Source organism: Danio rerio, chromosome 11 (genome assembly GCF_052040795.2).
Source record: "Danio rerio strain M-AB ecotype USA chromosome 11, GRCz13ab, whole genome shotgun sequence".
In the NCBI taxonomy this organism is placed as follows: Eukaryota; Metazoa; Chordata; class Actinopteri; order Cypriniformes; family Danionidae; genus Danio; species Danio rerio.
In genome coordinates, this window is record NC_141031.1 from 39,721,498 (window position 1) to 39,747,598 (window position 26,101).

The following is a 26,101-nucleotide window of genomic DNA, read 5'->3' on the forward strand; positions in this document are numbered from 1 at the left end:
TTTGCTTTTGGAAATAGCATTGTTGATCATTTTCATCCGGAGCACAAAAAATAAAATTAAATAAAATAAAAAATTATAAAATTAAATAAATAAAATAAAAATAAACAAAAAGTAAAATAAAACAAAATAATAAAATAAAATAAACAATAAAATAAATACATGTTTCTGATGAATAAAAACAAAACAAAAAGAAAATAAAAGAAAACAAAAGAAAATAAATAATAATAATAATAATTCCTTTAATTTATATAGAGCTTTTCTAGACACTCAAAGCATTTTACACATTTTTTGGGGAATCTCCTCAACCCCCACCAGTGTGCAGCATCCACCCGGATGACACGATGGCAGCCATGTTATGCCAGACCGCACAGCACACACCAGTTGATTAGTGGAGAGGAGACAGAGGCTGTTTCTCAATATGCGTTCTTCAGCGGTCTTGCGTCCTCGTGTTCTCGTGAAACGTCATCATCAGCTGCCTAAGTTCAGTTCCAATACTCAAGACCGCAAGTACGGAGGACGCGTGAAACTTCCCAGATGTGTTCTTGATATCGAGGACGCACTAATGCAGACTTGAGCACCGAACTCGCTCTGGAAGTCCCAGAAGTCATTGCGACTGGAGGTGGGAAGTGCTGCATTTTATCTAGATTTATTATTAAAGTTCATAGATATGAACTATTTACCTCAGAAGTTTCTCTAAATGAAACGGTGAAAGTAAACTTTACCATGGACATCTTAATAAAGGAATAAACACATTAAGGGTGTTTGTTTACTGAAATTCGTATTAAAATCAGTTTTATTTATATTGTGCAGCATATATTTATAATGTTTTTATGCAAAGTATATATTTTGAAAAGGGGAAAAACAATAAATCGTTGTATGAAGTCTGTAATGTTTAAATAATTTACCATTTAAAACACGTGAAGGTCATGTGACCATCAGGAAGAACGCAGCATCCCATTTCTCAAAGGACGCGTTCTCTGCCCTCACGGTCTCCTGAGTTCGTCCGAGGACACCTGGCAAGACCGGTCTCCACACGAGACCAAGTCCGTTCTCCTCGTTCTTGGAATTGAGAAACAGCCAGAGTGATGAAGCCAATTATGGTATGGGGATGGTTGGGAGGCCATGACAGACAGAGGCTAGTGGGTAGATTTGGTCAGGATGCCGGGGTTAAACCCCTACTCTTTTTCGAAGGACATCCTGGGATTTTTAACGACCACAGAGAGTCGGGACCTCGGTTTAACGTCTCATCCGAAAGATGGATAATAATACCTAAATAAATAATAAATAAGACAAAACAAATAAAAAAAATAATAAAACAAAACAAAAAATAATAGTAAATAAATTAATAATAAAAATATGTAAATAAATTAATAAAAAAAAAATGAATTAAATAAAACAAAACAAAAAAATTATTAAAAAAAATTAATTAAATAAAACAAAGCAAAAAAATTATAAAAAATAAACAAAATAACAAATATTTTTTATTTTTTTATAAATAAATAAATGAATAAAAACAAAAATAAATAAAACAAAAAAAATTAAATTTTATAAATAAATACATAAAATAAAAAGTAAAAAAAAAAATAAAACAAAACAAAAAAGTAAACAAAACAAAATAAAAATAATAATATTAAATAAAAAAGAAAATAATAATAACAAATCAATAAAAAAAAAATTATATAAATAAAAAATAAATAAAATAAACAGGTGATATTATACATTAAATTATTCTAGTAAGTCTAAAAACGCTCCAGTTAGTGTGTGCGTGTACCAGGAAGGCGCAGAGCATGTAGAAGGTGATGAAGTAGATGATGGCGAAACTGCTCCCGCAGGTCATTTCTTCCCCAGGATTATAGTCTGACTCCGGGTCACACAGCTTGCCTGGCATACATGCTAACATGATCTCCTGCCAGGCTTCACCCGTAGCACACCTACACCCAAATAACAGCCAAATTGAATTCATTGCGCTAAAACACCAAAACGTACTGGTAAAACAAAGGAAATGTATAATTAAGGTATATTCGAAAGAAAAAATACAAGACAAATGCCAAATAATCTTCATAAAAGTTTAAAACCCTGATGTTTTAGCTTTCGCACATTCACTGTGCCGTTTCCTGACCTGAAGAGCAGAAGCACAGCCTGAGGGAACGTCTGAAAGTTGTTGTTCCTGTTGATTTGAGTGTGATCCACCATGGCAATTTTCCCAAACACCTGAATAACAGAGTGAAGTCCTCTGATGGTAAATAAAGTTGCTCTGTGTCGTGCTAAAATGTCAATCTGTGCACATCATGTGTTATCAAGTAAACCACACATTGTTGATTTGCATTTCAGGTAAAATATCAACAGTCTACAGCACATCAAAACTGTAAACAATCTTCAAAATAAACAGCAGATTAGATATACATTGCTTTTTGATACTTCAAAAATGTGAAATGCTTTAAATGCTTTGATTTGTTTTCATAAAAGCCCATTTTCATGTGTAGGAGGAAAAAATATAACCACAGTGTTAAATAAAAAACTTTTTTTGCACTTAAAATCCATTATGAAACTCACCTGCATGCCAATGACAGCGTAGATGAAGAAGAGCATGGCTATCAGCAAAGCAACATAAGGCAGTGCCTGAAAAAAGAATATAAAAGAATGTATAATTTATTATTATACTTAAATATATATAAATAAATAAATACATTATCATATTATATTATCATATATTATAATTTTTTTAATGATGCATAATATTACTAAGCATATTTTTATTACAAAAACAACATAATATTTAGAATACAAGAATATAAAAAATTAATTTTCTTGCAAACGTATAGTGTAAAGAACTTCTTGTCTAATAAATTGCAATTGTGATAAAACACAGGGGAAAAAGACGTCTATATAATTAATATTGTATCTTTTTTACACGCGATTAACAGCATGGTTGTCTCTGCGATTAATTGCATTATGCACAGAAATGTATTATTATTTTAAAAGAAGTGTATTAAGCACTTTATTTAAAAAGTGTAAGTGTATAAACAACTAGAAACACATAACATTCCAATAACATTTTAGCAGTTAAAATATTTATTTTAAATTTATTAATTTTATTTATTTATTTATGTTTACCTGTAAATTTACAACCAAAGATTGTAATCAAAGATTGATCGCACTGCCAGTACATGAAAATTTTGCGTAGCATTAATTAACATATATATAGAAGCTGACTGATTGATATAATATTCTGCCAGTAACAGCACTCGTACTGCCTCTTAACCCTTCACCCTTGTGTATTACTCTGCCGACATACAGCAACAAGCAGAGGACACTCTACAGTTAGACAAATATTGCTGCTGCTAGGCAACGTAATGTACTTTTAAGGCTTTTTTAGTCAAGAATGAGTTGTTTAGATTGCAACGATGCCGTTTATTTATAAGGATAGTGCTTATTTGAAATATTTATAACTTCTGAAAGAGTACATTGGCGGCAATTAGCCTGTCTTTGAGCAACACGGTTGACAATGTTAATCCAAGATGGCGACAGAGACGCATAATAAGCTCTAAGAGAAAAACAGTGTAATTTCATATGACTTTCTTGGTTGATCACTTTCCTTTGAATGTTGTAGTGCTGTTTTTATACCACAATAATATTGTGATCTCCCGATTGCAACAGAGAAATACTGGGAAATCTCTGTAGACCGAGATGACATTTTATCATAAACATTATATGGCTTATAATCTTAAAATGGCAGCGAAATCACCTGTTTTGTCATCACTTTAGACCATGCTTTAGACCATGCTTTAGACCATGCTTTAGACCATTGCTTTAGACATTACGCGCGAGAATCATTCAAATACTAGCTCTAAAAGTGATGTTGGTGAATTAATAACAGCTTCTGTGGAAGAAAAAAGTTCCTTATACAAAGGGTTTTGAGACTCTCCGTGTTTGATTTTCTTTTTTGTATACACGATTATGCCATCAAACTGTTGTATAAATGCAATATCACACTCATAGCTGTACAATGTGGCTGTATAACGTAAATAGTGAAACACTAAGGCACTCGGGCTTCATGTCAATGCACGCCTCCCACCAGTGCCAATATACAGCCACCTCACACTGCTACACATGTTATCTATTGCACATGTATATATATATATATATATATGCATGTATATTTATATATATGTAAATGTATATGTATATATATATATATATATATATATATATATGTAAATGTATATGTAAATACATATATATATATATATATATATATATATATATATATATATATATATATATATATATATATATATATATATATATATATAAACTAATAATAGTCAGACCTGGAAGGATTTGATAAAGGTCCAGAGTAGGGTTCGAATTCCCTCCCCTCTGCTCAGCAGCTTGACCAATCGCATCACTCGAAAAAGACGGAAGAAAGTGATGGAAATGCGAGCGCTGTCCTCAGTGTTCTGTGAGGGCGGAGTCAGCATTAGTAAACCAATCAGAGGAAAGATCTAACACAGGGCATTAGGCTGTATTAAGGCAGTCTGACCAGCGGAGGGCAGAATAATACATCATTTGTTACCCATTAGCCAAAATGTTTAATTCAAGCTTAAAATCAAGAAATAGCCATGTCAGTAAAGGCTTTTTTATAAATTTTCCACATTTTTCAAGTGCCTTGGACTGATTTTTGCTGTTTATTCTGATGAATCCCGTACCCAAAGAGAACCAACACATTATTTAAGCAACCTCTGAGCACTTTTTGTTTGATTTTGGATTTTTATGAGAATTTAGAATTGGTCTTTTAACAGCTGGTTTGACGGATCCAGAAACACTGCCAGAGACCCTGTGTTTCATGCTTACATCCTAGACAGGAGAGGAAGGGGGCAGAAGGGTGCATGCTGGATAAAAAACAGAAAAACCTTGCCATACTTGACCGCACGCATCAGCGCAAGCATGGCTCTCTTGACCCAAAGTTACTTCATGCCAACTTACATCGGGCCCCAAAACCTCATATAGGGGAAAGGTCAGTTTGAGGTCACAAGCTTACCTGGTCCAATCCGACCTAATCTGACCACAGGGGCCCCTTAACCATGCAGCAGTGTCAGCGCTACAAACGTGAGGGGCTGATAACCCCACACACACACACACACTCACACACACATAGTTTGTCACGTTTGGGTGACACTCCCTTATTTGACAAAAGAGTCAAAGGATGTAAAACCAAAGCAAAACCAAAGCAAATGAAATCAAACATCAAATTGAAGTCGGGGTGGGTTAAGATGAGAGGCAACAATGTTTTAATCAAGATTTCAAAACTCAAACGGAAACCTGAAAAAGAATGCAGACTGTAAAACTGGGCAGAAAAGCCCAAGAGGGGCAGAAATTCTTACCCCCGACTCATCCACCTGAGGTGCCTCTGTGGGCTTTAAAATCAAAGACCTGAATTAATCTCTCACACATGACGTTTGCACAGCCACTTATGCTTTTAAACGCATTCACAACACCCGCAGACTCTCATGTCATCACACACTCGAGAATAGCATTTATACCCGACAGCAAAATGGCTTAAACGTCTGCAACAGACAATCCTCCATTCAGAACTGGCTGAAAAATGACCAATGACCAGAGACAAACAGGACTAGATTCACATAAGGGGCTTACATAACACAGAGGTCCGTCATGTGACCTTATTTCTATTCCGTGGATTACATAATAAGCTGCAGACAGCATTCAACATACAGTACAGTACAGTACAGTACACACACACACACAGGAATGTATCCCAAAAAATGCTAAGCAACAGAAACACACAAGTAAAATAAACCCTTAATGCCACATTATAAAATTAATACTTTTCTACATTCATGTCAACTAACAAACCTGCACTAAAAAAAAATAATTCATTGAATTTACAAAAAAATTTTAAGGTATTGTTTATGTTTGTAAACAATTTATGCGAGCTGATTTTAAACTAACCAATTAAGTTGAACATTAATACATTTAATCTATTTGTTTAAATTCAGCCCATATAAAGTGTTTGCAACCACTTACCTTTAAAAAATATAAGAAATCCAATAAATCATGTTTTTTCAGAGAGTAACCAAAAAAAAGTATTATAAATTGACAAACGACCCCATTTTCCAACCCAGGCTCATTCTGAATACGTACCTCTTTATACATTTCTGGAGAGTGCCAAATATGTACTTTTTTGCAGTTTTTGTTTTGAGAATCCACCAGAGGTTGCTTTTTCATATCTTAAATTTCTTTCGTGAGTGCCATTCGCGCCTGCTCTTCTCACGTAAAACCACTAGAGGCTGCTATGTACGCTTTTTCAGATCTCAAATTTCTCTCGCGAGTGCCATGTGCGCCTGTTTTCTCACAGAAATCCGCCAGAGGTTGCTGTGTACACTTTTTCAGATCTCAAATTTCTCCCGCGAGTGCCATTAATGCCTGTTCTTCTCATGTAAATCCACTAGAGGCCGACTGCCTGATCGACTAACCCACTCAGGAATCCAGAAAAAGAAAAGCCCTCACAACAGCCTGATTTTTACCACATTTTCTGATACGACTACATTCTCACCCTGTTATTTACTTGTTTATTTTAGTTTTTGTCTTACCTGCTTTCTGGAAACGTTCTTTGCCTGACTCAAACCCCGTCGAAGCAGTCAACGCTGCTCGACATCACCAGTCTCTCAATGTAAGCAGCGAGCCACTGGGCAAACTAGTAACGGTCAGCTGGTAAACAAGAAAAAGTAACGCTGTCCAACCGCCACATAGCACTCGTTTTAAAGACGAAATGCAGCCTTACATATCTCTAGCTACATATCAGTCTCTAGAAATGTATATAGGGCGACGTTTTCAGAATGTGTATATGTTGCCATTTTCTGTATTTTAGGTATGTTTAAGCAGAACTACAAAAATAAAAAATAAAATCTAAATAAACTGAAGTATATTCCTGATTTTCCAGTTTCCATCTAACAAAATTTCCCATTTTCAGTTATTTGATTTTTAGAAGATACTAACAGCAACCTGGCAACTTTTACCAAGAAGCAAACACAAAGCATTTTAATTACATAAAGTTCAATTATTTACTTTTATTATTTATCCCGTCATAATTTTTCTACTAGATAAATGTGTCAACTAATAACATAACCCCTTTATTTATTTATTTATTTGCAAACAAAGTGTTTTAAATGTAAGATAAGCATACTAAACATGCACAAAATATACATCCGCCCATTTGCTTTGAGAACAAATCCATTCTCGACCCTGAAAGAACACAAACCAAAACCCATTCAACAACATTTAAACACTCACACACAGTGGGGAGAAATTCCAGCATGAAGTCAGAAAAAAGGACGAAAAAAGGACGAATCCTTTATCTGTGCAGAAAGAACAGACTCCAGACAGACATGGCTTCACTCACACAACCTAAAAACCCTTAACATAAACTGTTTGCATTTGCATGAGAAGCAGAAATGATAAGATGCAGTTTGCAGCCGTTGCATTGCCGTTGATGGTGCATGCGTTAAGCAGTCAGGCACATGTGCGCACGCTTTCAAACATACAAAGTCTTTCTGGAAGACACGTTCTTGCCATAACAGCAACAAGACTTGAAGGAGCTCAGTTTTGCAGAGCATCTCCATGCATGAGCACTGAAGACGAGACACCACTCGAGGGCGCTCTCACAGTCCAATGCAGGAGAACAGACGAGTGTCCAATCAAAGAAGGACAGGATTTAAGAATGAGGTGAAAAGAAAATAAAGGAAAGAAAACCAAAAGAAGGAAGCAAAAAGGGACAGACAGGTTTGTAAGGAAGCAAAGAAGAAAAAGGAAATGAAAACAAGAGGGAAGACAGGATGAAAGAAATGAAACAAAAGTAGAACAAGAAGATGTGAGGAAGGCGAGAAAGAAAGTAGAAAAGAAAGAAAAGCGAAAGTAGACAGAAAAGCAAACAGAAGAAAGGAAGGAAGAAAGAAAGAAGGAAGAAATGAGAAAGTTTGGAATGAATGAGAAAAGCAAAGTTGAAAAGGTTAAAAAAAATTCAAGAAAAGAAATAAAGAAAAAGAAAAAGGGAAAGAAAACTGATGGATGGAAAGAAAAAGCAAAAACACAAGGAAAGAACATATAAAGGAAACCAAAAATAAGGAAAGGAGAAAATAGAAAGAAAAGAAAAACAAGCAAGGAATAAATATAGAAAAGGAAGGAAGGAAAGACAGAAAAAACAAAGTAAGAGAAAGGGTAGGGGAGAAAGGGAGGGAGGAAGCTAGGTCAAAGTGAAAATGTACAATTTAATGAAAAAAAGGAAATTTGGTAATTGTAAGATTGAAAAAGTTGAAAGTCAAAAAAGTTTAAAGTTGAAAATATTTTAAGAAAAAAGTGATAAAAGAAAAGTAAAAAAGAAAGAAAAATGGACGTATGGAGGAATGATAAATGAAATGCAAAAAAAAACAAATGAAAGAAATGAACAAAAAGAAAGAGAAAAGACAGAAAGAGATTCAGAAAGAAAGAAAGAAAAGAAAGAAAGAAAGAAACTTAAAAACATAAAAAACAGGGATTTAAGGGATGATAAAAAAACAGAGAAAGAGTAAAAGGAAAATAGAAGGCATGAAAAGTACCAAAAATAAAATAATATTTAAAAAGGAAGAGATTAAAAAAGATTTTAAAAGTAAAAAATATAAAAAGTAAGACAGAAAGAAATGTATTAAAAAAGAAAATAATATTTTTAAAAAGCAAGTTGCAACAGGAAGGAAAGCAGAAAAAAATAAAGCAAGAAGGAAAGAGAAGTTCTAAAAAAGAAAAGAAGATTAAAAAACAAGTTATAAGAGGAAGGAAAGCAAAGTGAAATGGTTTGTAATTCAGTCAGTCAGAGAGTCAGCGCTGGGCAGGGCAAAGATGAGGTCATGCAGCCTGTCTGACGTCTACACACCTGCTCTACTCAAGCTCTAACAGCTCACTGAAGAGAGACAGAACAGAGAGACAGACAGTCACTCACACAGACACACAGAGATATTAACTGCATCTCATCACTCTCAACACACATTATTAGATGTGCTTTCACTTGAATTCCATTAACTAACATTACACTTTTAAAAAATGACCGTAATTTCAAATGTGAAAAATGCTAAATCAAAAATCTGTAACCTGGTTTACAATAAGTTTCCTTAATATATACAATAAATAACCATAAATTGACTTTTGCAGAATTCTCTGCATGACACTTCACTTTATGCCTTTTTGTTGACAATACTGTGGTTCTTTTGAGTTATTTTTCTCATCAGTGATGTACATTAGAGCTTTATTTGAGGTTTAATATTGATAAATAATGTTTATTGCATTATTTAATTTGTATGTGTGTTACCATGATAGTACTTAGTAGATATTTTATATGTTTCTCTGCTCCTGGGAAAAGTTGTTTGTGATCAGCTTAGGTGACGTTCTGGTTGTGTTTTCATCTGTGTAACAAAAGTTATAATGTATAGACGTTCGTACTTTAAAAAACTGGTATATTTGGGACAATCTACCAGAAACGTACATTATCTGTCCCTGAAATAAAAACATTAGTACAGTGAATAAATAGTATTTCATCCCAAAAATGTCTAAAATGGGCTGTTGGTTGATTTCTGTGAGTTGTTCTGTAAAGGAATATGTCATTCATTTGGTTCCCATTTTTTTTCCTTCATTAAAAACACTTTAGAAATGTTCAAACACTGTCACTGTTCTTGCCCTCAGGCTAATTGAACTTACAGCTTTAATTGTTTTGTTATGCTAAAATTTCTTATTTAGAGAGAAAAAAAAACTTCAGAAAGAGCAAGCTTAAGTTGTCATTCAAATAAATTGATTAAAAACATAAAACTATCAGTAAATTCTACAAATAAATACTACAAATATATAATACAAATAAATGTACTATTGTCCCCATGTTTTTGGTCAGTCCTGTTTAACTTGCATTCAGTTTGACATAATGTGCTCTATTTTGATGATCCAGGTGCAAAGTCCAAAACGCAGGGCGCAAAAGCATTAATCCGAATCCACTTTTACTATTTTGACGACGGAAAAATCCTTTTGTGCATGGTCTAACAGGGTTGAGCTTATTCACAATGAGTGTTTTGAGAATAAACCAATCAGAGTCTCATCTCCCACACCAAGAGTCAGTTGCGTCGCGCCATAGCGGATTTGCTATTTACATGGCTGACTTTGTAAATGAAAAAACTGAACGCTTCACTAGCGAGAAAACAGTTAAACAGAGCACCTACAGTGCGAGAACGAGTCTCCTCATTCCTTACTTTCACTTTCACTCTCGTGGGCAAGGAAACGTGTTGTACGCACAGACATCTATTAGCCTACATGATTAATTTTGTTTGTTTAGCACAAAGATTTGTTTCCAACGAATAAATGAACAAACATAACGAAGAGTGTTACTTCCAAATACACATGCTGTGCCCCATATGGTCCAAAACCTGACAGGTGGACAAATCTAAGCGTGTTTTTAATAAAACAAATATAAATAAAATAAACAATACTATTACTAATCATAACATTATACTAAAGCAAATTGTAATGAATAAACAGAAAAAGCTCCCCGAGATAAAGAAGGCATGAAAGTATGGTTTTTACATTTATGTAGAAAATAATAATTTTTGTATTATTTTATTCAATTTAATTCTTTTTCATTTGTAAAGATATTTGTGTACTGCTGTACATCCTGTGTGTAATACGCAATGTTTAAGGGAGGGACTTTAGACCTAGTCTATTGTACAGTCTATTTTAGATGTTCGAAATATCAAGGCGCCAGAAATGCGCCTTAACACACCTCTTTTTTAGACCAGAACGCCCATGGGGGCACATATGAGCACAAATGTATATGCTTTTTAAACAGTGTGGTGCAAAACGTCAAAATGACACTTACGTCGAGCTGAAACTAGCAAATAACAATTGCGTCGCGCCTTGCGCCGGGTGTATGATAGGGCCCAATATGTGTGCAATACATCTTTAAGGCTTTGACACAGAAGTGACATGATGGAGAAGAAGCTGACAGTCGAGTGTTTTGAAATGAGATGATCAAGCCTACAGAGGACAGATCTCATCATAAGGCAACTGTAACAGCTGCCGTTTATAAGCAGTAAAAAAACGTGTAATTATTTTTTTTTCAAAGCGATTTTAAAACTTATTTAAAGCGATCTGAAGGCAAAGCTGGAAATATATTTCCTTTGACTCATACATGTACACATAAAAATGTAAACTGTTAATAAAATCACTTTTTATTAAGACATGTCATACTCTTTTTGTTTTTTTCAACATGTGTTTAGATATCCAGGTAAAATAAAACCTAATTCATACATTAAATCCAGAGTTTTCTTAAAAAACATCCTGATGTTATCAGCGTGCAATGAATGTTGAGATGTTGAGGCCGCGAAGGATCCAGCGGTTGTATCCTTCATTACCGGGAAACGAAGGATGCATTTTGAGGCTGCATTTAAAGGAGCCTTCGAACTTTTTTGAAACGAGACAGCCTTCTTTGCGACGCGATGACGCAGCGCACTTTGAATGTATGCCTCGGAGGTTGCAGCCTCTGAAATGAGACACAGCTATAGTGATCAAGGATGCGTTCTATCATTAAATTGTATGAGTTTATGTTTGTTTTTGTATGATTTTTTGTAGGACAACAAGCTTAAGTCAGGCCCTGTCACATTTTGTATAAGTGAAAATGTACATTTCTGGTAGAATGTCCCATATACGATAAAATAATGATATAAAGTAGTTTACCGTTAAAATTGAGAACTTTATTTTACGGTTTGCACCATATTTCTAACTGTAAAGTTCTGGCATCCACAGCTGCTGTTTTTTCACTGTAAATTTGACTGGTTTATTTGAACAGCGTAGTTAATAAAAGTTATAGAAAAGTCAAACACTTCCAAAAAGACACTGTTCAATTCTATTCCTCTTTTTCAGGAACATCTCTGTATACTAGACTGATGCTGCTTTATGATTGGACGCTATATTATCTATTTTTAATCATCTCTGAGCTCCAGGGCCATTCTGTCTGGAGGTGAACAAGAGGAACTGAAAGAGATGAGATGATTCAAACTTTAAAACTACACCGCCTGGGGCACTGACCGGAGGAGAATGGAGCGGGTGGCCGAGCGCCATCTGCAGAAAATCAAGCTAATGTTAGCGGGCTACATATCCCAGCATGCAACAGGGGATGGGCAAACCAGTCACTCCAACCACTGCAAGATTGGGTGAACGTCACACATACCCCTGAGTGGGGATGAATGGGTATAGATATGAAGATGATGGATCAGGGCACATTGGGAATTTGCTGATCCAATGCTTCATATCTATAACTGCAGAATTTAGCAAGCCACTAAAACAATGAGTGATGAGTTTCACAAGGCTTTAAAAATACGAAAGCTGTATTGTAATAATCTAAATGTGTTTCAAATATGAATTGTCAGGCCAATTAACAATTTTAAAATGACAAAAGCAACAATAAATACCCTTATTATGGTCCATACAGTATAACAAATGTTTAGTTACAATATAAACAAGTTACTGTAATTAAACTTTTCCATTGAAAAAGCAAAGTAATGGATTAATTGTTTATTTTGTACACTGTAAAACCCAAAAAGTTACGGTAACTCAAACTATTTGAGGAAACCGATTGCAACAAACCATTTAAGTTTAAAACCTAATTCAAATGAGTACTGTGAACTTAATCCATTTGAATAAATTAAGCAATTTGAACACAGTAAAACTCAATAAATGAAGAGAACTCAAACCAACTGAGTACTGTAAAACCAAATAAGTTAAGCCAACTCAAACCATTTGAGGAAACTGATTACGACAAACCATTTGAGTTAAAAAAAAAACTAATCTATATGAGTACTGTGAACTTACTCCATTTAAGTTGAAGGTTTTTCATTACCTTCCAACCCATTACCTTCAACACTGAGTTCAAAACTCTTTTCAAATAAGTAGAATTAACTTTCAGTAAATTTTGAGATAACTATACTCATTTCATTGGATAAAGTGGACTGTTGGGTTTTACAGTGTAGGTAATTTAATTACAGTTAACTATACTTGTCTAAAATGTTGTAAAAAATTAAGCAGTTTTTTAATATAAATCAATTCAAAGAAGCAAAATAATTTTATATTTTTAAAAATATATTTTACTAAATAATACTATTTTTCACCTTACAGCACAACTGCACATGCATAAGAAACCAAATTAAGCGAGTTAGAAAATAGTTCATGACAATATAAGGTGGTAAATTGTACCTATATTTATTTTTGTTATTATAAATATTATTTTTGTCAGATATTTTGCATAATATCTCTTTTTTACCAAAAGGTTATGAGTGCACATGCTTAAGAAACAATTGTTTGATTAAAAAATGAATATCAAGTGAAATATTGCATGTCCTTACTTGAAAATGTTTTATGTTTTGATACATATATTCACCATTTTATAAGTTTATTTATTTATTTATTTATTTATTTATTTAAAGATTCTTGTGAATCATTTTGATAAAAGTGATTCAGCTCTCATTTCACTCATTTTCGAGTCAAAGATTCAATAAGTCAACGATTAAGAGAGAAATTATTACCTAAATTACATACATTTAAACTATTTTCCCACCCAAAAACTACTGACATTTGTAAGATTATAAAAATATAAGAAAATTTTTTATTAAGTTATATTTTTTGATATTATTTTTATTAAATTCTTTAATTGTCCAATTTATTGTCATTGCATTGAAAAAAACTTAGAACAATTATATATATATATATATATATATATATATATATATATATATATATATATATATATATATATATATATATATATATAATACTTCAAGTTTGACAAAAGACCTTGTGAAACCTCTTGATGTTTCAATCACCAATGAAGTGCACAAAGACAGCAGAAAACAAAGAGATAAGAGGAAAAAACAGACATAAAGACAAGACGCAATCACTCTCTGATTCTCTCTGTCACACAAACATCCACAAACTCTCATCCGTACTTATCACATACACAATACAATGACAAAACGTATAGAGAATCGACACACTAATACAACACATCCAATGAACATGGCCACAATACAAACACTTACAGGGACATATACAATATACACATATATACATTTATATATGGACGCTGGGACATGAAACTCCAGAAAATAGCTCTGCAGCTCAGACAGCGGAATGACAGCTGTGTGACAGATATACATCTATATGTGTGCGTGTATTCCCTGCAGTATATGTCTGAAGCTGGACAGCAACTGTGAGATGTTAAAAAGCACCACCAAAGAGATCGCACACAGAAACTCCACCATTGATCTTAAAGGAACACCATGACTTTTTAGCACCACCCTCTTCATGACCAGCATTACATTTATTCAGGAATCACTTTCTGGTTAGGCTTGCTCAATATACAAGGTAAAAAATGGAGGCACGTCATGATTTTGTTAAGTAATGCGATGCTGGATTAACATCTATGTTGATCCCGGAACATCATTTTTGTTAAAAAATGTAATCAATATCCATTCCCTACCCATAAACCTAAGCATAACTGTAAATGATTCCCAAATTCAGAGGTGAATAATAGTTGTAAAACTTAACATTAATGGTAAACGTATCCATTAATTCTGATTGGCTGATTGGAATGTTGTTTCAGGATCAACATAGATGTTAATCCAGCAACATGTCCTACTTGGTGAAGTCAGGTTAGGGAAAATGCACGGTTCCACACAATTCATTTATTGTTGTCCTAACACAAATCTATTACTGTAGGTTATAACAAATTTAAGTGGATTGAACATAAAACAATTAAGTTGTCCCCAATAAATCTCAACAATTATGTTGTTTAAGCTCATTTCACATAAGTAGTTTGAACAAACAGCAAACTCATTTTTTGGAGAGTACAGTATTTAACCCTGGACCACAAAACCAGTTTTATGTTGAAGAAGAATATTTTGGGCAATAGCTCTATACATTGTATGAGTCAAATATACTTTGTAAGAAATTACCAAATGTTACTGTAATTTTAACAGTAAATTACATTAGTATCACATTACAAGAACTGTGAATTTTTTTGTACTCAGAATTTTATTGTGGCATCATGATTACAGCAAATTACTGTACAAAGGGCTATATCTTTTGCCGATAGGAGTTCCAACACTCTTTATTTTATTCAACATAGAAATGAATCCACATGAACCTTTAAGCTAGTACAGGCACTTTTTTTGATATTTAGAAATATTTACAGTATTATGGTTATTATGAACTACCTCACAGTAATTTACTGTAAATTAACATACAGTACCTGTACAGTGAAAGTAATGCAATTATTATCCAGTAATTTACTTTAAACTTAAGGTCGAATATATTACAGTGTACTGTTTTCCTTTTATATCAAAAATCATTAGAATATTTAGGAAAAATAACAGTCCATGCAGATATTTTGTAATTTTCTACAGTAAATGTATCAAAACACAATTTTGGGTCGTAAGATGCACTGTCAAGAACTTTTTTTAGATAACTTTAAAGGTAATCTTCCCATTATTTTGAACTCTCAGATTACAGAATTTCAATTTGTATTTTGGCTAAATATTGTCCTGTCATAACAAATCAAACATCAACGAAAACCTTATTTATTCAGCTTTCATGTTATCATGTAATGTAGAAATCTAAATAAAATAAAAAACACATCCTGTCCCTTATGACTGGATTTGTGGTCTAGGGTCACGTATAATGATGATGACATTTTAAAATAATAATAAAATAATTTGATTTAATTTTAAATGTATATATATATATATATATATATATATATATATATATATATATATATATATATATATATATATATATATATATATATATATATAGTTCTGTAGACCATGTATTGTTTTGTAGACTATTGAAAAAATATATAGCTTAAAGGGGCTAATAATTCTGACCTTAAAATTGTATTTAAAAAATGTTAAACTGCTTTTATTCTAGCCGAAATAAAACAAGACGTTCTCCAGGAGAAAAATATTATTAGACATACTGTGTAAATTCTCTTGCTCTGTTAAACATCATTAAAAAAATATAAAAACTAAAAAATAATTTAAAAGGGGGGCTAATAATTCTGTTTTGACTTCAACTGTATATAATATAACGAGTTCAGTAAATGGCCTCTGAACTTTTCCCCTAAAATGAGCATTCTTCTCAGCCTCCTGAGAATTTTAAATTATATTAAGAGTATTATTTACATTTAATTATTACAAGTGAGATCAAATAAAAGTCTAGATATTGTTAAACTAATGAAAATGTTTTCACGATAGATATAAATGAACTATTACCCCACTGTAACTAAAAACCACTTGGAATATGTTATCATATTTTATCAGTGATTTGATGTTGAACATTTCAAGCGTGATGCCAAAAAGTGGTGGTTGGTTCCTTTAAAAGTCATCAACCTAAACGAATCATTAAAGCTGATTTGGCTTGTAATCAATTTCCTGAACTGATCTTGATGACATCTATTAACCAGCACAATATTTGGGCATTTTTAAATAAAGTCTTAGTGAAGCAGAACACAAGCAAACAGAGGATCACATCTTGCCATACTTGCCTCTAAAAGTTTCTATGGGGACAGAATTGAAGAACAAGCATTAGATAAAACCAGCTGATGTTTTTCTGCAGCTCTCACAGCATTTACACACATTTGGATGTGAGGCAACACAATTATTGGTCAACACAAGCACACACAACACAATGCAAACTAAGAGATTTGAGTTGTTTTCTCAGCAGCAGCCGAGTCCTCAGGGTTCACAAGGTGTCATTTTATATCAGATAAGCAGGGGAAACAGAAAGTGTGACTGTTAATATTGTTAAGGTTAGATCAATTAACAACACAAAGACAACATATTAGGAAACCTCGCAAAAAACATCAGTGCCATTACAAGAAAAACAGTAAAAAGAAGCTAGGAAAATAGTCAATTCACAGAATCGACACCTTTGCATATGGCTAGATGTTTTATAGAAATGAATAATACATACAGTACAGCATCATATATACAGTACATTTTTGTCAGTAATCTTTATTTCAATAATTCTGAAATTAATTAATTACATTTAATTAGAAAGGATGCATTAAATGATCAGCAGTGACAGAACAGTTGTATAAAGATGTATATAGTAAATAATATATTTAAATTATATTACATTTATTATAAATATGTATTACTCATACATTATATTTGATTTATTTATATAAATGCAATAAATACTCTTTCTCTGAAACTTCGCTTCTTTAAAGAATCCTAAAATATATAAATCTAGACCTTCATAAAATATTGAATTTTAAAAAAGTGAACAGATTCATAGAGAAATAAAATGAATTGTTTACTTGATCTAGGTTTTAAAGCACTTAATAAAGACATTATTGCGTATGTAATCTGTGTAGGGCAATATGTAGGTTTTTAAAATAATATATTTAAATTATATTACATTTATCATAAACACTACATTATATTAAATGTATTTTTTTATTAAATAACTGCTGTCCTTTTGAATCTTTCGTTCATTGGGGATTCCTAAAAATATATTTATCTAGACTTCATCAATATTGATAAAAAATAAAATAAAATTAATTATTTTATTTTATTTTTTATCAATATTGATATATATACACACACACACATACATACATAAATATAATAAATAATCCACTTGATCTGGGTTTTAAAGCACATAATAAAGACATTATTGCATTTATAATCTGTAAAGGGCACTAGGTTTTTTAAAAATATATTTAAATTATATTACATTTATTATAAATATATTTATTAATCATACATTATATTAAGCGTATTTATTTAAATTAAATACAGTTGGGAAAACAAGTACTAAACACAATGTTTTCCTGGGAATGAAATTTCTTAAGAAGCTGTTGACATGGAATTGAACAAGATTTAGGTGAAAACCCAAACAATACAAACAGAAGTATAAAACAAAAGAAAAAAATCTTGTTGTGTGTAATAACAATGAAATGACACAAGAAGAAAGTACTGAACTACTGAAACGTATTTTTCAAAAGAGTGTAAAAGTCTTGATGGCTCTTTGGGTCTTGTCTATCAAAATTTAATCTTTAATATATATATATTATATTGGATTCAAGTCAGGTGATTGGCTGGGCCATTCTACAGCTTTCTTTCTCTGAAAGCATTTGAGAGTTTCCTTGGCTGTGTTTTGGATAATTTTCTTGCTGAAATACCACCCTGGTAATGTAGATGTTGGACTGAAGCAGCTAATGTTCATTTACAGTGAAGTACTTGCTGAAGAACTGCTAAGAGATTTCAGCTGCAGTCTGGGCTTTCACTGCCTTTCTACACCCCCCTTTCTTCATGTGTTCAATACTTTTTCCCTGCATCATCTCCTTTTTTTTACACATAACTTCATTTGTGAACAAATTAGATTTGTTTTCTTTGCTACGTGGAGTTCTTTGGTTGTTACCAACACCAGGACAAATTTCAAATCAACAACACCTTTAGAAATATGTTTTCTGAGAAAAATGGCAATGTTCAATACTTTTTTCCCCAGCTGTAAATACTGTTCTTTTGAATCTTCCATTCATTAAAGAATCCTTGATTAAAAAATAAAATAAAATAAATAAAATAAAAATATATATATATATACACTTTCATAAAATATTGCATTTAAAAAAAGTTATAAAATAAATATAAATAAAATGAATAATCCTCTTAATCTGGGTTTTGAAGCACATAATAAAGACATTATTGTGTTTGTAATCTGTGTAGGGCACTAGATAGGTTTTTCTTGCGAGGCTTCAACACTTAGAAAGGTGAAAAGCAGTTGTACTTACGTTGACTTCAGTGATAGCAATATCTACGACGCTACCGACAACAATTAAGGCGTCAAATGTGTTCCATGCGTCAGTGAAATAATGCTGTTAATAAAAGACACCACACCACACACAAGGAACAGGGGGGGGGAAATGAACAGAGAAAGAATGAGGGAGGGGGAAAAAGAAGGTGTGAAATACAGATGTTAGATCTCAGCGGTCAAAGAAACAAGGTGTCAGTTGAGAAAGAAGCTCAACCCTGAGCTGAAACCTGAGCCTGTCTGAAGTCAAAGATGGATATATAAGAGGACAGGGCCTAGAACTGTGCTGTACTTACATCAATCTCACTGAGAACTATGTCTACAATGCTGCCGATCACAACCAAAGCGTCAAAGACGTTCCAGGCATCCCCAAAATACCCCTGGGGACGGCCAGGGAATATATATGTCATTAGGAATTAGATGTAGTATAAATCAATTTACATTTAACTTCTACATTTAACTATTAAAACATAAATCAACACTCAAAGTACACTCAAAAAAAATATAGGCCTAAAATTAAGATTTATGCATTCAGGAAAATTGATTAAACAGTTAAAAAAAATTAGTGCTGGGCATAGATTAATCGCAGTTAATCGCATTCAAAATAAAAGTTTGTTTTGACGTAATATATTTATGTGTATTATTTTTATTTCCTTTGTATATGTGATACACACACATACATAAACACAACTATATAAATGTAATCTGTTCCATAGATATTTAAATATATATTTAATTTGTATCATATACACTTCTATTTCAAATCTAAATATGAATGAACATTTTCTCAAATATATGCATGCGTATGTGTATGTATATATACTAGAGGTTAAACGACTTTAGATTTTTTGAAGTCGACTTTTATGTTATTAAAGTCGAGTCGATGTTAACTAGTCGCTAGTGACGTCATCAATAAAACACAAGATGCAAATGTTTTGCAAAATGCCACAATTTGCGATTTATTTGCAGGAAATATATACACATGCTGTTTGACAGCTCATAACATTTTGGAAAAAAATCCAACATTACTATTGACTAATTTTAGTGCAAAACAAAAGTTTTGTCAACAATTTCATTTTGGTAATAATGCAAGATTAGCCCAGGCTAAGGGCGTACTCACACTATTCCATCCGTACCGTGCCAAGGCCCGTTTTCTGGGTGGTTTGAGAAGTGTGTGCGCGCTGAATCGGGCTCAAGCACGGTTCACTTGGCCGGCCCTGGCCCGGTTGGAAGAGGTGTGCCTGAGTGCGGTTCACTTAGGCTTTGGCACGGTACGCTTGTATTGTGAGTGCAAAACGCGCCAAAGCCCGAAACTGAAAGCGAGACGTGACTTTTAAGGGACTGTTTCATATGGATTTTTAAATAATTCTTACCGTTCAATGAACGCAAACTGCCGTAGTTTAATAAATACGTAAACCCCTCACTGCACGACAGCTGCGCGCCTTCAGCAAACCTCCTCATTCCTGCAGCACGAGGGCTTTATGATTGTTTATGAGCGTCAAAAGTGGAGAATCTGTTTGCCGAAATATCTGACTGCGTGTCACCGCATCCCTAAGGACTGTTTGGCGAAATATTTGACTGCATGTCACTGCATATCAAACGACTGAAACGATATAACTAGAGAAATCTCCACTGTGCTGAGCAAGAGCACTCACTGAACAGCGCAGCATCAATGACGTAAGCTTGCCCAGGCCAGATTGAAGTGTGAGTGCGGGCCGTCGGGGGAGACGGGAGGGGGGGACAAGCGTGCTTTGGCCCGGTTCGAAGCAACTATACATAGTGTGAATACGGCCTAATACGGCCTTTACTGCTAAATAAATGCAGTCAACATATTGATCAATGCATGTTCTAGTAAAAAGTAACAATAACAGATATTTTATTATACGTCCTCAGCACACAGACTCATAACATAATGCATGAAAGACAAAGGCTATAACATTAAGCCATATTACACTGTCAGAGACTTGCTTAGATGCATATTATAACGCTATGATCATGCGTCCTAAAAAGCTGCTCAAAATCCTGTTTAAGTCTGGCGTTTTTTGCAGTTACTGGCTCATCTTGGTTATCAGACGTCTTCTCACTGAACGTCTTTACAGTGTTCACTGGGGATGTTTTGGAGTTTGTCACACCTCCGCAGCTGCGCACTTCACACTTCATTCACAAAATGTCCGTGTCTACATTTCGCAAAGGGCAACAGCCAAATAACATTACTTTTCCAGGGTTGCTAAAATGTGATTGGCTAGCATATGCTCTAGGGTATTTGCATGGAGGTATCTAACTGACATCTGTTTGCCGAAGTTCAAGTGAATCTTTGACATGAGAAAAATAACATTTTAAAAATGACTTTAAATAATCTGAGGCCATTTTTATTCAGCAAACCACCTTAGTGTGTAAAGCTGCATGTAGTTTAGGTAAAAAAACATGTGATCTGCACAGCGTGACTAGTCGACATCATCAAAAAGTGTCACGGCAAAGCATTAATGTCAACTAGTCGGTGCAACCCCTATTATATTCATAATAAATATACACAGTACACACACGTAAATTATGTCTAAACAAACTTTTATTTTGAATGAGATTCATTTTTTCCCTAAAAACAAAACAAAATAATAAAACAAAAAAAAATTATTTCTTAAAAAAAATAAAATGCATTTATTCAAAAAGCTTAAAATCAGGATTTTAATAGTTAATTAACTAAGAATAAATAAATTATTATATCTTATAGAAACACTACCCCTTACAGTACCTCAAAATTAATTAAAGCTATATAGACATACTTAAAGTAATAAAAACACACCAAATTTAAAACATTTTTATTAAAATAAATTTATTTAAAATACTTTGAATCGGGGTTACAATAGTGAATTGACTAAGTCTAAAGTCATTAAACTAATTACATCAAATCTTATTATAAAAATAGTTTTTTCATACCTAATAAATAAAATACCATAAATAATAAAAGTTATATACTTAAAGTAATAAAAACACACCAAAATTACTACAACTGTAACTAAATTTGGTTTATTTAAATAATGAAATGAATTATTAACAGTTCTATTTAAACCAAACTGAACCTTTTAAGAGCCTGAAACGATTTGGATTGCATGATAATAAATTTATAAACCTCATTACTGTCTGTTTAAAACACATACAGTTCATTTGTATTGGTAATCACAGAAATCCTTTCTTAACTGTTTCATTATACTATTCAACTGATGAATATTATTAATTTATGTTACAACTGAGAAATCAAAAAGGCATTTGAAAATAAATCTTAAAATCAGGACTAATACTTTGAGTGTATTACTGTGCGAAAAAGTTGACTATCTTGTTACATAACATGCCAAGTTCATGCATTTGTCAAATTGTCAGATTATGGACCGAATCTGTTTGTCTGAGAGACACTTCAAGTCACGCCACACTGAAAAAAAAAGTGCAAACGACAGCACTGCACAACACGAGAGGCTTACTAGCATTCTGTCCTTCTTCTGAACACAAATCTGCATGTGTGAAAGTTTTCAACGGGAAGAAGGATGTTAATATGAACTTGTATAGGGATGTAAGTAATGTTAAGTACAAAAGGAAGACATATAGAGGAGGGAGCTGCTGTATACAGTTGAAGTCAAAATTATTAACTCTCCTGCGATTTTCTTTTTCAAATATTTCCCAAATGATGTTTAATGATGACAAAGGATTTTTTCCACAGTATTCCCGATAATATTTTTTCTTCTAGAGAAAGTCTTATTTGTTTTATTTCGTACAGGATAAAAGCAGTTTTACATTATTTTAAAACTATTTTAAGGTCAATATTATTAGCCTGCTTAAGTAATTATTTTTTTACAATTGTCTACAGCAGTGGTTCTCAACCACAGGATACCAGTCCGTGGATCAATTAGTAACGGGCAGCACAAGAAATCATTAATTATTTCCATTTTATTTATTACCTGAGTCTGAAATCTTTTAATTCAATTAATAATTTTAATTTCAATAATTAATAAATCTTTTAAATCTTTTATTTAGAAAAATGACTGTGTTCTTTCGTTTATATCTCGGTGACTTGTGCACCCAAATTTAACCCACAAGCTGCAAAATTAGTAAGAAACATACGTCTTTGCAAACTTTCTTTGCTAAGGGGAAAAGGCTTATTGAAGGATCCATGAACTGCCAAAGGATGGATCCGCAACCCATTTGTCAACAAATCCAATAGTATCTGGATGCAGGCTTTTTGATGCAAGCTAAGATGTCAGACACAATGCACTCAAATTGAACGAGTGACGTCAGGGTGAGAGGTAGGGTTAGGGGTGGGGTTAGGTGAGCCCATTAAAAAGCATTGGATGTAGCTCAGATTGCACTGAACCAGGTCTGCATCCAGACCCCTCTCAACAAATCAGGTGATTCCAGCATGTCTGTGCAAGAACACGATCAACTGCTGGAGATTGCAAATGAGCTCCTTTTAGGGGCTGTTCGCATATTGTGTCTTCTATAGAGTTCACACAAGTTCATTATTTCTAATGAAGGTGACGCACCTCAGCGCCCAGTTGAATGAATGCACCATGAGTCACGTGACAAAAACTAACCAATCAGAAAGACAAGCACCTTTGCACCCCCCCTCCCCCAAGTTAAATTTTCAAGCGTTGACTGGTCAGTGGTGAAAAAACAGAGTATATACAGGAATCCAAGAGTGAAATTTAATATCTTTTAAGACCTTTTTTAAGACTTGTTCCATACATTTTAAGACCTTATGACCACTTTAGGTTTCAACTGGAAACACGGGCAAGATTTCAACTTACAGAATATTTACTAAATATTATTGTAAGAAACTAAAACAAAACTAAAACATTATTCATATACTGAATAAAAATCTATTAAACCAACTAATTTAGCAGGTTGACGCTTAAAGAACTGCAGAAATAATAGTGTTGCATTGAGTACTGCAGTAAACAAAGCAGCATGATGTCAAATCTAGCAGGATTTTATTGATTTCATAAACTACACAGCATCCTGATTCACACAGATTTAATTCAGGCAAACTTTAGCATACAACCAAACATTGCATAATAAGAATATATATTACATTTAGAGCATTACAACATTTTAGATTTATTAATACTTATTAAGGGCATTCATCTCAAAAATGATTTATTAACTATCAATACTTTTTCAATACCCCGTGTACACCCTGTAAAAAGGTTGAGGCCCGCTGGTCTACAGAACAAACCATCATTATACAATGACCTGCCTAATTACCTTAACTTGCCTAAGCCTTTAATTGTCACTTTAAGCTTAATAGACCATTTTGAGGAATGTAAACAAAAACAATGTACCCAATGTATTTCCTGATTTACATTTTTAATTTCGATAGCTTCTCAGAATCCAAAAGAGCCACACATATCCAAATAATGTCATGATAGGTGTTTCAACATTAAGTTATGATTAAACTGCCTCTTGTTACAGTTATGAAGTAGCTTCATAACAAGCAGGAAATGCTCACAGGCCAATGATATGACCACTCTGAAATGGTGTATACTAGTACCTTGAAAAAAATCTAGTAATATATTATGTACTGTCATCATGGGAAAGATAAAATCAATCTGTTTTTAGAAACGATTTATTATTATGTTTAAAAATGTGTTGAAAAATCTTAGTAGGCTAAAAATTCAGGAGGGCTTATAGTTCTGACTTCAACTGTAAATATTTATTCTGTACTGTTCTAAATGTATAAATATGAAATAGTGATGATGTGTGTATCTGTAACATGTGTTTGAATGACTTACCCGAGGCTTGAAGGCGATCAGCTTGAGCACCATCTCCACAGTGAAGACGGCAGTGAAGACCATATTCAGAATGTCCATAACATAATTGAAGAGCTCAGACTGACCATAGTGCTGGAAAAAATTATATTTAAAATACTCTAAAAATGTTATGAAATAATAAATTATAGACTGATTAAATCAGTTTACACAGAGTACACCAGAGTTGTTTTTGTTGACTAAAAATAAATAATAAAAATAAATAAAAATAAAATGTATTTCAAAATATGAATAAATACTAAGAATACTAATAGCAGAATTAGCTGACAAACTATGTTTACAGATTTTGTAAAGGTGTAACGTTGCTTTGGCAGGCATTTATTTATAGTACTCTCTGTATCTCACAATCATATACAGCATAGACTCTCAATAAATAATTACAAATAAATGATTAGTATTTATTAGTAAAGAAAAAAAGAGGATTATACATTAAATATTCCACTATCTTGGTGATATTAAATGAGTGTTTAACAGAAAATGAATAAAAGCCACCAAAAAAGTATTAAATATAAAGGTAAATAATAATATTGGTGTCCTTAATATACATTTTACAACTAATAATAGTCAAACACATTTGAATTGGTTTTGCATATTTAAACCCAAGCATTGTCATGTATTTTTAAAAATATGAAGAATAAATCTAACAGAGAGAGTTACCTGCACGGCGAGACAGATGGTGTTGAGTAAAATCAGGACAAACATGATGTACTCGAAGCCGGTGGAGTTCACCACATACCAGAACTTATACTGATATGGGTTCTTTGGGATGTACCTCCTGAGAGGACGTGCTTTCAATGCATACTCCACACACTGACGCTGAAAACACACACACACACAGCACATAGTCTGAATAAAATATGTGATCCATTTATTTTTTTGATATTGAAAAGCATAGACGTATACAAAAATATACCTATAAATAGCAAAAGCACGTAAAAATATTAATAAAAGTGCATAAATAATACCAACAAATAATAATAGATATCATAAATCATCATTAATATCATAAATAATCCCAAACATTCTATAGTGCATTTGGGATTTGCATTATCTGTGAGAATATATGCACTGCTGAAATTAAATAACATTTTATTAATTTATTAGTTTTTATCTTTAGAAACCAGCATCGTTTTGTTTTCCAAAAAAAGAAAATTAATGTGTCTATTTCTACACTATTTATCCCATAAAAATGACTTTTGTTAGAATAATTAATGCATATACAAAATTAGCTGTCCTGTAAGTTTTAAATCATTTTTTAAATATTTCTTAAGTGCTATTTAATGCAGAAAAATATTCTTTCTAACATTTTGATACATAAAAGTATTAAAAACATATGACTAATAACCAATTCCTTCGTCTTTGCCATGATGGTACATAATGCTTTATTATTT

The 26,101-nt window shown here is 32.8% G+C and overlaps 1 protein-coding gene across 50 annotated transcripts in view; it reads right to left on the minus strand.

The window, feature by feature from the left end:
• cacna1da (calcium voltage-gated channel subunit alpha1 Da) overlaps window positions 1-26,101 on the minus strand; it is a 184,200-nt gene that overhangs the window by 28,416 nt on the left and 129,683 nt on the right. For 18 of the 50 annotated variants that reach the window (XM_087272077.1, XM_087272043.1, XM_087272076.1 and 15 more), the window contains 7 exon segments: window positions 25,368-25,526; window positions 24,675-24,785; window positions 18,878-18,961; window positions 4,332-4,460; window positions 2,554-2,619; window positions 2,120-2,211; window positions 1,772-1,931 (listed from right to left, as the gene is read on the minus strand). In XM_087272077.1, the coding sequence (XP_087128203.1) occupies window positions 1,772-1,931; window positions 2,120-2,211; window positions 2,554-2,619; window positions 4,332-4,460; window positions 18,878-18,961; window positions 24,675-24,785; window positions 25,368-25,526 (801 nt within the window). 50 annotated transcript variants of the gene reach the window in all.